Source organism: Vigna umbellata, chromosome 4 (assembly GCF_029865625.1).
Source record: "Vigna umbellata cultivar VRB3 chromosome 4, Vumbellata_1.0, whole genome shotgun sequence".
NCBI classification, from domain to species: Eukaryota; Viridiplantae; Streptophyta; class Magnoliopsida; order Fabales; family Fabaceae; genus Vigna; species Vigna umbellata.
The window spans coordinates 11,093,971-11,107,293 of record NC_142168.1 but is presented as its reverse complement, the minus strand read 5'-3'; the positions used below and the strand labels follow the sequence as shown (position 1 = coordinate 11,107,293).

Genomic DNA, 13,323 nt, shown 5'->3' with positions numbered 1-13,323 from the left:
ATAGAAAGATCCCAATCAGCTGTTTGAACTATTTCTTTGCAAGTACTCTTCTTTAATCTAATAGGTGCAGCTTGACCAATAGCTTTTTATTTGATGAAAGAAAAAAATGCAAACAGCTGAGTGAAGTCTAACTCATGCAGTACCAATGACAGCGATGATGGACTAACAACGTGGTCCTATATAAGCAATGTGGCAGCAGCAACACACCGAAACTTTGCGGCGGAAACACTACACAGTGTCCAAAAGGACTCCCTCAAAATCTTATCCTAATCTCATATTCATGGTTCTGGAAACGCTAATGGTCCAAACACATTCCTAGACTTTGTAACTGTCAAGGTTTTCATAATAATGTTTGTGACACATTGTAGCAGGACCACATTTGTGCTGAAATGTATCAACTAAAAAGCACCTAACCCAACTCACTGCACTGGGAGTGGCCACTCTTGTTACTTTCTAGGTTAGCAAATGCAACGGGCGGAATAGAAACAATAACAATAGCTTTCTTGAATTCCCATTTTCACCAAGATGCGTATGTGTAATGTGTTAGGTTAAACATGTGACAACCCTTTCAGAGAATTGAATGCAGAGATATTCATTTATGTCACTGTGTGTGGCTTGCAAGTGCAACGCAATTCCCCAGCAGTAAGGTAAATGTGTATGTGTGACATTGATGTAATAAATGTAGTTGGGTAGGCAAAACAAAAGTTTAATTAAGGGTGTTTTGCACTTTGGATGGCAAAGTGAATGACTGTGAAATGAGATCCATTTTGAGGGCAGGTCCCAAGTATGATGAAAAAGGTGAGAAGAGATGAAGGGCAATTTGGTGAAAAGTGGGATCTGTGTGTATGAGAATGGTTGAACAAAGGGGTTTAGATCCTGCAGGCTTTCACTGAATATCTGTATTCACTTTTGTTGTTTAAATTTGCTTTTTTGTTTTGGTACAAAATCCACTTCCTTACTTGTACATGTTATTTTTTCTTTGAGTCTGACAAACTCCACATGGTCATGGAGAGAGGTTGAAGGCACAGTCCCACCCACGTTGTTTTGTCCACATGGAAGTGCTACGAAATGACCGAAGACCAGACCTGATTAACCTGTCCCACACATTCACACACGCCTATCCCACTTACCCTTCCTCTTTCTTTAATAATTATACATTTTACTTTTCCTTTTTACAAATCACTCACTTCATTATCTATTCAACTATGCAAAATGCTCTTCCAATCTACTCATTATACCATTGATTTTCTGTATTAAATTCCATCTTTTTTATGCAGACATTAGTCATACTTTTCATAAACCAGTTGAGAAAATTCAACTATAAATCACGTAAAACTATACAATATCATAGACGTGCTAATAGTGGCTTATTATACACCGATTTCCTTCAAAAATAACTCAGAAAATTGAGTATTTTTGTTTGAGTATGAAAGACTTTCTCCCTCTTTAAGGCACTCAGATTTTGATACCCCAAATTCCACCCATTTCCCCTCTCTCTTACGTAATGTAATTAAAAGGTTGTCTCTACTTCTTATATTATACTATATTCTAAGCAACCTGTTTTTCAACATTTGCCTCACATATATAATAATTACAACGCCTCTCTCACCCAACACAATACACTCTGGCTTCTGCACCTGCTGAGATTACAAAAAACAAAAGCAATCCTTTTATTCTGTGGGAAAACCCAGAGAAAATTAACAAAACATCTCTCTTCTTGGGTGCCTCAATTTTCTTCACTTTCTGCATTGTTATTCCACTAGAAGGTGGATGTTAGCGGTAGCACTTTGTGATTCCTTTGTTTCCACTTCTCTTTTGTTCCATCTGTTTCTGCAGTAGATAATATTCTCTTCGCTGCATCTCATTCTTCTCCCTTTGCTTCTGCCCACTCTTTTGTACACATGCACACACATGTAACACACAAAAACAACTTTTCCTGAAATTTGCATGTCCAGGTCTTCATATTTCAGCACACAGTATGCAAATTCTTGTCACTATCTTGTTTTGAAACTTTAAACTCTTATGGCTCAGGTTCTGTGCTGAGTCATCTTGACAATTCAAATCCTTTTGTCTCCACTGAATCCTATAGAAATACAAGATCTCTCTCTTCTTAGGGACATGATTCTTGCTGCTGGTACTGCTGCGACTTAACATAATATAACCTTGCGGAGTCTGCAAAGTTGAAGGTTGTGAAAGCAAAAATGTCTGGGAAGTCTTTGAAATCCTTGAAGGATGAAAACCCAGATTTGCAGAAGCAAATTGGGTGCATCACTGGATTTTTTCAGCTCTTCGACCGCCACCGTTTCCTCACGGGCCAACGCTCCGGCACCTGCATTCAGCACAGACCAACTTCAGGTATTCTGTGATATACTTGTTTCTGTTCAGAGTTTTGAAAGTGATATAATGATGTTAGCAAGGTTTTAAATCCACAACGAGGCTTTCTCCACGTTTCTTCATATCATGAAAAACTGCAAAAACACAATTGATGCAACTACCGTTATAAACTTAAAAACTGAAAAACTCTTGATGTTGCAGTCAGATTTATCAACTTGGGTGTTTGTACTTTTTAGATTTTGATACCTTTTTGATAGATGTTGGGGTGAGAGAAAATTTGATTGACATGCATACTAAAATTAAGGCAAATGGTTAAGCAAACAAATTAGCATTTTTAATAACGTGGAAAGTGTTAGGTATACGTACAAAACTTCTCTGCTATCTCGTATATCGAGATAGAGAAATGCTGCAAGTTTGTTGCTTCAATTGCTTCTAGTTTTGTACTGAGTATATGTTTAATTTTTTTGTATGCATTACCAATATATTTTTTTTATTAGAATTCGCTTTCTCCTACATTAATTTTTAGAAACGATTAACGTATTTCAATCTGTCAGGAACTTGTCCTCGCACAGAGTTCTTTTTTTAATTTAATTTCTTCATTTTTATTTTAGCTTTTGAGGGGTAGTTAAAGTTTGTTTTTTTTAGTGGTTTCAACTCAAAACATGGTTGTTTTTCCATCCTGTTTCCTAGTCTTTGAATTTTTTGTTTGGTTGCTGATCTAAGAAAATCACATTTTGGTGAAACTTCTTATATGTCATCTTCCAATGAATATATAAATTTAGTGGACAACTTCAGGTTTGATAATGCAAGTGACTGTAATTAAATTTTGGAGCTTTTTTTCTTATGCTTTTCAAAAATATGTTCTTTTTTTTACATATTTTTGAATTTGGCTGATAAAATTCTGTAGGGAGTTTCCTCTGTAGTTTCTGCAAGTTACATAATCCATCCAATATAAGAATCTGAGTACTTTTCCTCTTTTGAAGTCTAAGATGGAAGATGCTCAATATACGAAAGTTGAAAATTTATATGAAAATTTTCTAATGTATAGAAAAAAAACTTTTTAAAGCGATGCATTGCAGAATATATGGAATTGTTTCCATTTCCTCATTCAATGCAACATGGGTGCTTGAAGTTGCTTCAAAATCTCATCCCAAGCAGAACGTCATTCTGCCGAAAGCCAAAAATGAATCATTGTGTATTTTGATTTTCGATGCATACTTGAAAACTTTGTGTCCAACATCGTTGTTTCTCACACAACTTCCAGATTTCTGCTGAACTCAAATCCTAAAAAGTGATATCATTGATCTGTGACTTGTGGAGCTTCAGCATGTTTGAAAAAGGATTTAGGAAAACTTAACCTTTGACAAAATATTCCATTGTACTTCCTTCTAACTTCTAAGTAAAACTTCCTTCACTCCTCAGGTGCAAGCAGTTACGAAATTAAAGAGCTCAACGGTACAACGCTGAAAACTAAGGTAAGATAGCAGTAGTGTGACTCTTGTGCAGAATTTTAGTGAAAATCTGTTAAATATTTGTATCGGTGCAGGCAAAGAATCTGAAGGATGCTAGAGAAAAGCAACAATTCTCCACAGAATCATCCATAAATTCTATATCTTCATCCTCTTGTTCATCTAGCATGTCATCCCTTGAGTTTAACAGAACCATTCAGATGCAATCATCATCAAGAAATCAGACAAGAATTCCTGAAAATACAAATTCAAAGGTAGCAAAGAGGCAACTTGATACCTCGCGCCATCAATCCCTCCATTTCAATCATATTGTCAAAGACTCGATGCATAAAGAAGCTCAAGGATTGTCTGTGAGAACTGTGGCTGAAGAGGAAAAGAAGGGTCACACTAATACCTTGAAACTCATAGACTCTCCCCGGCCTCTGCGGTCACAAAAATCTGTCAATGCAGGAGTTACAGTTGCCGGCGAACCATTCCATACTCTTGCCAAGTCCAAGAAAACACCTTGGGACTCACCACGGCTCTCTTATGATGAAACATTCAAATCTGCCACAAAGCATAAGGAATTCCCAAGGCTTTCCTTGGACAGCAGAGAAGGGTCCAATGAAGGAAACAAGTCTCGCAACCTGTTGAAGGGTCAGCAGAAGGGTTATGCAAAGAGCTCTAGCACAATGATTAACCAACTCCAAGAACCAGAAACTTCCAAAAGATCTTCCAGTGTTGTAGCAAAGTTGATGGGACTTGAAGCCCTACCGGAGCGTACACAAACTTGTGGGAGTCCGATTGGAACTTCTAGTTGCTCTAGCACAAGTGATGAAGATAAGCACCACCAAAAATTCACCTTGCCTCGGTTTAGAAAGGCTGATTCAATCACAAATGAAAAGCCTTATTCACGATTTGCACTAGAATCAAATCCTTGGAGGCAACCTGATGCAATCCAATGTTCTCAATTACAAGCTTCCAAAGATTGTGAATCTGATGTAAAAGCCTCAAAGACCTCTCTCACGGTATATGGGGAAATTGAGAAAAGGGTGGCAGAACTTGAGTTCAAAAAGTCTGGAAAGGATCTCAGAGCCCTTAAACACATTCTTGAAGCAATGCAGAGACGTAAAGATTCGTTAGACATTGCTAGAGACCAGGCTTCAAATTCTCCATCTGACAATAGGAACAGTACTAATTCCAATGAAAACTCGAACATACAAAGCCCACGAGTACGACAGAAAGACCTGGCATCTGTCACGGTTGAGATGTCAAATTCTAACCGGGGTAGTAAATTGCCAATTGTCATCATGAAACCTGCGAAAGTTACTAGAAAAGTCAATAGTCCTTCTCCTACAGAATTATCAGTTCATGGAAAATCTGGTGTCAGCAAATGTTCCCCTAGTAATCCAAGAAATGGAAGATTAATTGACAAAAGTAGTGCTAAAGGCATAAGTTCGACAAAAAATATCAAGGGTACTTTTGGCCAACAGGTTCGTCCATCATATAAAAGCTTAAGAACTTCAAAATTGATGCAATCCTTGGAAGTTTCTCAAGACAAAAATGAAGAATGCACCACCAATTCTGGTTATATAACTGTGACTGGGAGCCCCAGATTACAAAAGAAGTTTGATCTGGAGAGGTGTTCACGACCAACCAGTTCATCGTCGGATTCCTGCATTAACACAAGAGAGCACAATAGGCAACCTGTGGAATTGTCTTCTCCAAGTACAACACCAACACATAAGTTCTCCAGTTTACAGCAAATAAATGAACGTTTCAGTGAGATCAGTAGTAACTGGAGGAATTTTAAGCACCATGTTAATGTCATTTCGAACTTAGACGACAAAAGAAACTCGATCGGTCATAGTGAGATTGAAGTCATTCGAATTGATCAAACTGGAAAGATCATCAGTTCCTCCATCCAGCTGAGTTCTATGCATCAATATGTAAGTATTTCTTCCTTGCAGAGTAAAATTTTGCAACTGAATCAATTGGTTAAGCATTTTTTTGTTGAACAGAATGAATTTAACATTCTTTTGTTGATCAGAATGCATTTGAAGAGTTGATGAAGGCTGAGACAATGGTTACTGTGGAACAACCAAGTCCTGTGTCTGTTCTTGATGCTGCATTCTATAGAGATGACCCACCATCTCCAGTGAAAAAGAAACCAGACATCTCAAAATATTTAGGTAAGCAACAAAGATTGAGTCAAGGATAATCTAAAACCATTTATCAATTGCAAGTAACTTGTATCACTACCACTCATACACATTTTAGTGGTATTACATAAATTATACAGGGAAGAATTCTGAGTTACATTTTGGTTTTTTTCAAATGTTCTGCTGCAGCTGAAGCTCAAAGCACTGATGGTGATAGTGAAGAGAACTCAGTGGATATACTTCAAGAAATTGACTGGATTGAAGAGAAATTCATGAATTTCAATTACACTAAGCACCCTGACCATAAGTATATAACAGAAATACTGTTAGCATCAGGTCTGCTCAGTGGCCACAGCTCCAGCCAGATATTTCACTCGCCGGGTCACTTGATTAATCCAAAGTTGTTCTTTGCACTTGAAAAAGTGAAGACAGAGAAGAGACATTTTAACATTGAAGCCAATGCAAAAAAGATTGCCAGGTTAAAAAATCCTGAGCAGATGCAAAGAAAACTCATATTTGATGTTGTCAATGACATTCTAGTTCAAAAGCTGATATTGGATAGTTCTTCAGCATTGTGGTCCAAACCAAGTGATTTTGCAGGCACAAGACCAAAAGGGCAGCAGCTTTTGGATGAGCTGTGCACAGAAATAGATCAGTTGCAGCCTCAAAATGGGAATGTCAGTTTAGCTCATGAGGATGAAAATTTGAAGCATCACCATGCAATTTGGACTAACTGCTGCACTGAGATACCAAATGTTGTGTTGGATATTGAACGTTTGATCTTTAAGGATTTGATAACCGAGGTTGTGAGAGGTGAAGTAGCAAACCACACTGGCACACATTGCAGGAAACTAGTGTTTTTCAAGTAGGAATTTTAGCTAAAAAGTATGAGGGTAAAAGAGAATATATCTAGTTCTGTAGTTTTCATGTTTCACCTTTCTAATCTAGCTACACATGATATATAGTTTGATGGGTAATAAACTGCTTAATTTGCAGTTTCACTTGTTTTAGTATAAATTGTTTCCTCGTTTACCTTTGCCTTTGCTGTCTTTCTTCATGTATTTGCATAGTCACTGTTCATAAATACATGAAGAAATATAGACAAACCTATATCAGTGGTGTGAACTGTGACAAGCTGTTGAAAATATGCAGATTGTTACATATAAATCTTTCTTCTTTTTTAAATTTAGTCTGAATCCTAATAAAACAAGAAAACATCGTGGTGTATGTCTTTATTTATTGATTTAAATAAGAAAAAAGATGTTATACAAAACAATTTTATATTGAGATTTAGTAACAACTTGTAATTTATTGCTTTTAATGTTCATTTTAAAAATTATATAAACAGATATTTTTATCCAGTTTAATTTTATCTTAAGTGATTAGCTATATAGTAAAGTGGCTATTAGATAAATATTTAATATCCTCTACGTTTTTATATATAAAAAATGGGAGAACATATTGTAATAGTGCAACCAAGGTCAAATATTATTTTTTGTGCTGGAAATTTAATATTCCTCCAAAATTTTAGTGCTTAGAGTAAAATTTGTTTATAGTATTTGGAAAAAAAATGTTTGTCATATAAACGAGAATGGTGAGAATAATAGTTAATCAATTGTGAAACAAAATAACCATTTTTAGAAGCATAATTAATCATGTATGCCCTAAATATAAATATCAACACTTAATTCAAAATTACCATATTTTATCTATAAGAAGTCTATTGCACTTACAACTTTGATTCCTTTTTAAGTGTCTTTTTTTCTTCTACAATAATTAGTTGTCTCTTCAAAATAACTATATTTGGCCTATATGAACTATATTGCATTTATGGCTTTGTTTTATTTTTAAGTAACATTGCTATAAAATATTTAATCTAATAAAAAATAAACCTTTTTAGGTACTTTTGAGTTTTACTCACCTTCTAACCACTTCTTTTTTTCCTTACACAAAATACATGAGATCTCATTTAAATATCTGAAAATGACATTAACCAAGAAATGGTATATTTATTTGTTTGTATAAATTTTTGTTATATTACCCTCTGTATTAGTTACTTTTATTTCCACTCTCACGCTCATAATAATTGAATACATTTATTAAAAGTTAGACATCTTTTGAAAAAGAAAAACATTTAATTTGCCTTTCAATTTTAAATTTTTAAACAATATTAACTACTTCTCGATTAATAATGAAAGATGCATTAAATCATTATATATAAGGAGTAATTTGAATCTTCTTTCTTATGTTTCTACTTTTTCCTTAAAACAGTCTCTTGTAAAATGAAATGGTTTCATTTTGGAATAAACAACATAGCTTGAAGAGGAGCTTGTTCTTTTATTGCGTCACTTCATTTACTTTATGAGCATTTAACAGAATCATAATTAGCATACCTGTGCATTAAATAAAATGACAAAATAACTGAGTGGTGATGGGCTTTTCTAACACTATCGTAATAAATTTAGTAAGATGAACCTTGTTGGGTTGGGACGTTTAAGTCATGTGAGCCATCTCAGACAAAAATTGGAGTAATGCAAACCAAAATGTCTGTGCATTAATTTGAGTTTTGAACAGTACTACCCAACATCAGAGAAATGAAAACGCACATCCACAACACAACCATTTTCATATAATTGCATTTAGGAGCGATAACAACTAACTGAACTAACTCAGATATTAATTTAAAACCGAACTAGTTAATTAGCCTTATGAAATTGATTTAATAACTAAATATGATCAACTTAAGTTAACTATAATTTGAGTAATTTAACAAGTGAATGAATCCCACACAAGTTAAATATATTAAATGACTTACCTAAAACTATTGTGTAAAACTCCATTTAATTCTTAAGATTTTCACTGTGAATCCATCACTTTACCCTTTAACTTCACCAAATATCCATTCCATTCTAAGCCCTGGTTCTACCAAAAATATAATATATTTGTTTTTCATTTTGGCAATCATTTTTCACACAAAAAAGCTATAATTGATTATATGTTTTTAAAAACTTGAGCTCATGAACTAGTGAACTGGGCCAAATTGTTTGCAACTTTAAATCAAGTAAAACTTAAGCTGAAAAAAACATTTTTAGAAAATTTGACTATGAACTGAACAGACAGTGATTTTTTAGCCCAAAATCTGCATCGATGCCAAGACAGTGCTGCTATCCAATAAACTTGGAATAAAACGTACAACTTTATAAGTCTCTTATAGGCATAATTTTATAGGGATAAGTCTCCATATTCATAATTTTATAGGGATAAATTTGGAGGAAACCCATTGAAAATTGCTCTCATTCAGTAAACAAACTACAAATCGTCCTTTTTCCGAAACAGCCCCATTTTTCTTTCTACAACTGTGAAACCCTCGTACAAATATTACTACAACCTAAAAAGAAAATATTAATTGAGAAAATAAATGTATTAAACATCTTAGAAATATAAAAAAAAATCTAATACCACAACAAATAGCAAGATTTTCAAGATATTGTAAGAAGTATTGAAATTATAACGATGAGAAGTGGTGGGAAAAAGAACCAGGGGAAGATGTGGGTTGTTTGTTCATGTCCAACCTTAATTCCACACTTTAGATCGAACATCCAACAGACAAGATAAATAGACAGTTCACATTGTTCCACAAATGATATGGGGAAAAAAGATGAGTCTTAGTACGAACAAATGGGATAATTGAAATTTCAATTTAGTACTACCACGACACTTGAAAAAAGCAAATTGCTTCAATCTAGAAGTCTAAGTTAGAGGATTGGAGCTGAACATGAATTTCATATCCACAAATTATCTGAAATGAAAATATTTTAATAAAAAATTGAAAAAAAAAAGGCCATATCATATGGCAACTTTGATCAGAAGCCATAGATATGTAGCACAAAGTAAGCTTCCGAACAATAAATTCAAAACATCCTTGCATAATATAAAGCAGAAGTCGAAGATACCAGTAAAATTGCATCGTGTAAGTTCTACAGTTTAAGAACAACTATATGACAACTGATCCAGGAGAGCTTGATAAAACATTAGACAGCAATAGGAAGAAAAATGTCATTGGGCTCTGACAAGAACCAAATTTCAATAAGCTCGCTCTGATAGAAGTAGTTTTTAATGATTTCCTCTATGTTTTACTGCGTCCTCGTGTACCATTTTAGTTGAACTATCTTCTGTTTGATCCTTTTTTTCTCACTTGTGGAAAGCCTTACTCGACATTTTCACATGATAATATACAAACTTACGAAGGCAAATTCATGCCCTATTCCTCCTCTATAGCAACTACTTTAACCTGACTACCTTCATACCTTGAATTGTATGCCAAATTATTCATCTAAAGCTTATAATCTACTTTACCCTTATTTATGTTATTCTCGGTACTCCGTATTGCTGGGTTTACAGATGTCCAATATTAAAAGCAAATCCAAAAAAAAATAGCAACTATACTTTAGGGCAAGAATAACTATACATTTAAAACAAGGAAAAATGGATTAAAATATGTAAAATGAAAATAGTAAAAAAGTCAATTTCTTTGTACAAGAAAAACTGTGGCTTTTCAAGATAATACACAGAAAATGCTAACAAGAAAAATGGGAAAATACAACAGCTATATACTAGAAAAATAGTTCTCTCTGTACATTTTAGGCATGAAGCTGAGATACTATTTCTTTATACATGAACATGCTACAATGACAATGTGCAGAGGATAAATAAGAGTAACTATTAAACGAATCTTATGCATTGTCCTCTAATCTATTAGCTATAACACGTGATTTGAAACAGCAGGGTGCTACCGCCAGTTTGTAGGTTAACCATAAAGGAACGTGATTGTATTTTTTGTGGGAATTTACCTGTGGATGTAGCACTAACTACGAAGCAAATGGGTACAGTACACAATTTAGAGTAAGTCAGAAGTTGAGATGTTTTTATATGCTATATTTAGCATAAGATCATACAGATCGAAAGGACTTCAATAAAAAGAATCATAAATTGATCTACCAAACAATTGACATTCACATACCTGAAAGATTGTTAAAGTGAGAACATGTCAGAGCAAAATAGTAATATCCATCCTAACCAGACAGTTACCAAGATTTGAATATCCCAGAACTAGCTATCCTGACATTCTCCTGATCAAGTATACAGATTCTAGTTAAAGAAAAATCTAGTTTACAACTGAACAAGCTGATCTGGGTTTTCCAAGGATTCCCTTAGAATTTTCTCTGCCCTCCTTTTCCTGTCATCCTTCTCATCTTCCATCGCAAACCATGGCAAAGTCTTGTTATGCTCCTCTGTTTGTGGGATCAAACCAATGGACCTTCCTAATAATTTGTTTTTGATCCCAATCTTAAAACGCACAATAGGCTTCTCATTCACAAAATTTTTTGTCTGGTCTTCCTTAGAATCATAGCATGTGCTTTTCATTGCTTCAATTGCTGGAGCAAATGTCTCCAAAGCTGAAATTGGTTCATTTTCAACGAAATTTTCAACAGCAGGATAATCGAGAACTACATCATTGAAAACCTTGGCTGCAGGGGGAACAGATGCAATTTCCTTGTCCTCAATTTTCAAAGGAGCGGCAAGGAATGGGTTACCTTCTGCTGCTATTCTTTTTGCCTTAGTGTCTGCAGGGTCCAAGGCAGACTTGTCAAACATATTTGAGACCATCTGCTGCTTCAAATTCAACACAGGCCACTCCCCCTTGCCATTCTCTCTTTCTTGCTCAAATTTTACTGCACGAGGTTCTGTACCCCTTCCATTCACCACTGGTGACTGTGAATAATTTTGCGGATCAGGGAAGGCAGGCAACCAAGCAGGAATATGATCGCCGGGAGGTTCTTCTCCTTTTTGCAAAAAGCTTGGATTAAGCACCCGTTTCTTCACAACTGGAAACCGAGGAATAGGATGCGCAAACACAACCGGTTCACCCTCGTTAACAAAATGAAAAATTTCCCTAATAACACCTGAACTTTCAAGGCAATGGTCCACCTCAGAAGCACCTGCAAATCCCTGCACTGATGCCATATCTTCCAACCCTTGAATGACATCAAAAGCATGACATTCAGTTCTTCCTGCAAGATTAGCATGGCAATGTGCCGATTTCCCAACGTTAAAAATGTACCGAGCCACAACGTCAGACAACGCCTCAAGAGCCGACTGCTGAAAAGCCTGAAACCCCTCGCTTTCGCACACCTGCGCTACCGCAATCTTCGCAATTCCCCTGGCAAAGTCATCCCCATCACCCACTTTCCTCCTCCTCCATGGGCCAGGCTGCTCAAGCTGTCTTCCAGTCTTCCCACCGCCATTGCTCATATTCAGCACTTCATATCACGTGAAAACCCAACCATACACATTCCCCAAATCACTATAATTCAGCATCCCAAATCCCACCAAGAACCACACCCCGAACAACGCCAATCACTTCTGAGAAGAATCGCAATAAAAAAAAACGAGTCTCAGATTACACAGAACTTGAGTTGAATGTCAAGATCACAATTTCGGCGTTTCCCACTAACAATATGTATTAGCTAAGCAAAAACCCTAACTCGTCCAATAAAAAGGGAGGAGGAATCGGAAATAAATATTCACCATAAAAGGGAATTAAAAAGAAAAAGGAAAATAGCAGAAAATCTTACCAGTGATAAGAGGGTGGTGATTGGATCTGAGAGCACAAACGAGAGAGGTCAGCAATTATGAGACACAAAGAGAGAGAGAAAGAGACAGAGCGGAATATGGATGGAAGAAATTGGGAAATTTAGGGTTTAGGGTTTGGTTGAGGTTAAACCCTGGGAAACCCTTGGATCGAAATACACTACACTGCTACCATTAGAAGCAGAGGGAGTTGGAAGTTTGGAAGCAGAATTAAGGACACGGACACGGACACGATGCGGTTTCGAGATTTGAACCCTCCTATTAACTCAACCTTAATTGGGTAGGGGCATCTATACCCAAAAAATAATCATAAATATTTCCCATCCAACGGCGTCGTTTTAGTTGAGGAAAGAAACCATTTGTCATCTCTTGCCATGCTTAATTTTTAAAAAATAGATGATAAATCAAAATAACAAATTTGTTGGACTATATATTCTACCTTATGACTTTTTACATCTAATATGGTATTATTGGGAGTTTTATTTTAAAAATATACTTTTTAATTAAAAATTTATATAAATATCCCACTCTCCAAATAATTTCCTAAAGCGACCCTTTCCAAAGGTGAGAAATCAGTTGGGACCCAAATTGCTTTTGTTTTCCAATTCAAACTGATAAATTAGTCGGTAGTGAAGCCATTTCTCAACTGCAATTTTTAGTTTTTTTACTATAATTTATGTTATCCTTAATTATATGTCGTTCACAAATAACTTCCATAAATACGTGAA

The 13,323-nt window shown here is 35.4% G+C and overlaps 2 protein-coding genes across 4 annotated transcripts; one reads left to right on the top strand and one right to left on the bottom strand.

The window, feature by feature from the left end:
- The first annotated feature begins 1,580 nt into the window (after positions 1-1,580).
- Positions 1,581-7,171, top strand: LOC124823160 (protein LONGIFOLIA 1-like). Of its 2 annotated transcripts, none has more exons than XM_047295331.2 (6): positions 1,581-1,766; positions 2,032-2,355; positions 3,757-3,809; positions 3,881-5,731; positions 5,833-5,974; positions 6,134-7,171. In XM_047295331.2, exons 2-6 carry the CDS (start codon positions 2,202-2,204, stop codon positions 6,811-6,813), a joined length of 2,880 nt encoding a protein of 959 aa, XP_047151287.1. In that variant the 5' UTR covers positions 1,581-1,766; positions 2,032-2,201; the 3' UTR covers positions 6,814-7,171. The 2 variants fall into 2 exon arrangements, with proteins under 2 accessions (XP_047151287.1, XP_087970491.1); XM_088114365.1 differs by having other exon boundaries at positions 1,581-1,779.
- A 3,762-nt stretch (positions 7,172-10,933) lies between these two features.
- LOC124823147 (transcription initiation factor TFIID subunit 8-like) lies at positions 10,934-12,872 on the bottom strand. Of its 2 annotated transcripts, none has more exons than XM_088111710.1 (2): positions 12,580-12,872; positions 10,934-12,484 (listed from the first exon to the last, which is right to left on the bottom strand). In XM_088111710.1, exon 2 carries the CDS (start codon positions 12,254-12,256, stop codon positions 11,114-11,116), a length of 1,143 nt encoding a protein of 380 aa, XP_087967836.1. In that variant the 5' UTR covers positions 12,257-12,484; positions 12,580-12,872; the 3' UTR covers positions 10,934-11,113. The 2 variants fall into 2 exon arrangements, with proteins under 2 accessions (XP_087967836.1, XP_047151256.1); XM_047295300.2 differs by having other exon boundaries at positions 10,934-12,367.
- Between the last annotated feature and the right edge of the window lie 451 nt (positions 12,873-13,323).

What these genes read in the sequence shown, in the direction of transcription:
- LOC124823160 (XM_047295331.2), top strand. Translation starts at nt 2,202, where the DNA reads ATGTCTGGGAAGTCTTTGAAATCCTTGAAGGATGAAAACCCAGATTTG. An exon ending in TCAGCACAGACCAACTTCAG is followed by an intron (nt 2,356 to 3,756) that starts GTATTCTGTGAT and finishes TTCACTCCTCAG; the next exon opens with GTGCAAGCAGTTACGAAATT. An exon ending in GTACAACGCTGAAAACTAAG is followed by an intron (nt 3,810 to 3,880) that starts GTAAGATAGCAG and finishes GTATCGGTGCAG; the next exon opens with GCAAAGAATCTGAAGGATGC.
- LOC124823147 (XM_088111710.1), bottom strand. Translation starts at nt 12,256, where the DNA reads ATGAGCAATGGCGGTGGGAAGACTGGAAGACAGCTTGAGCAGCCTGGC.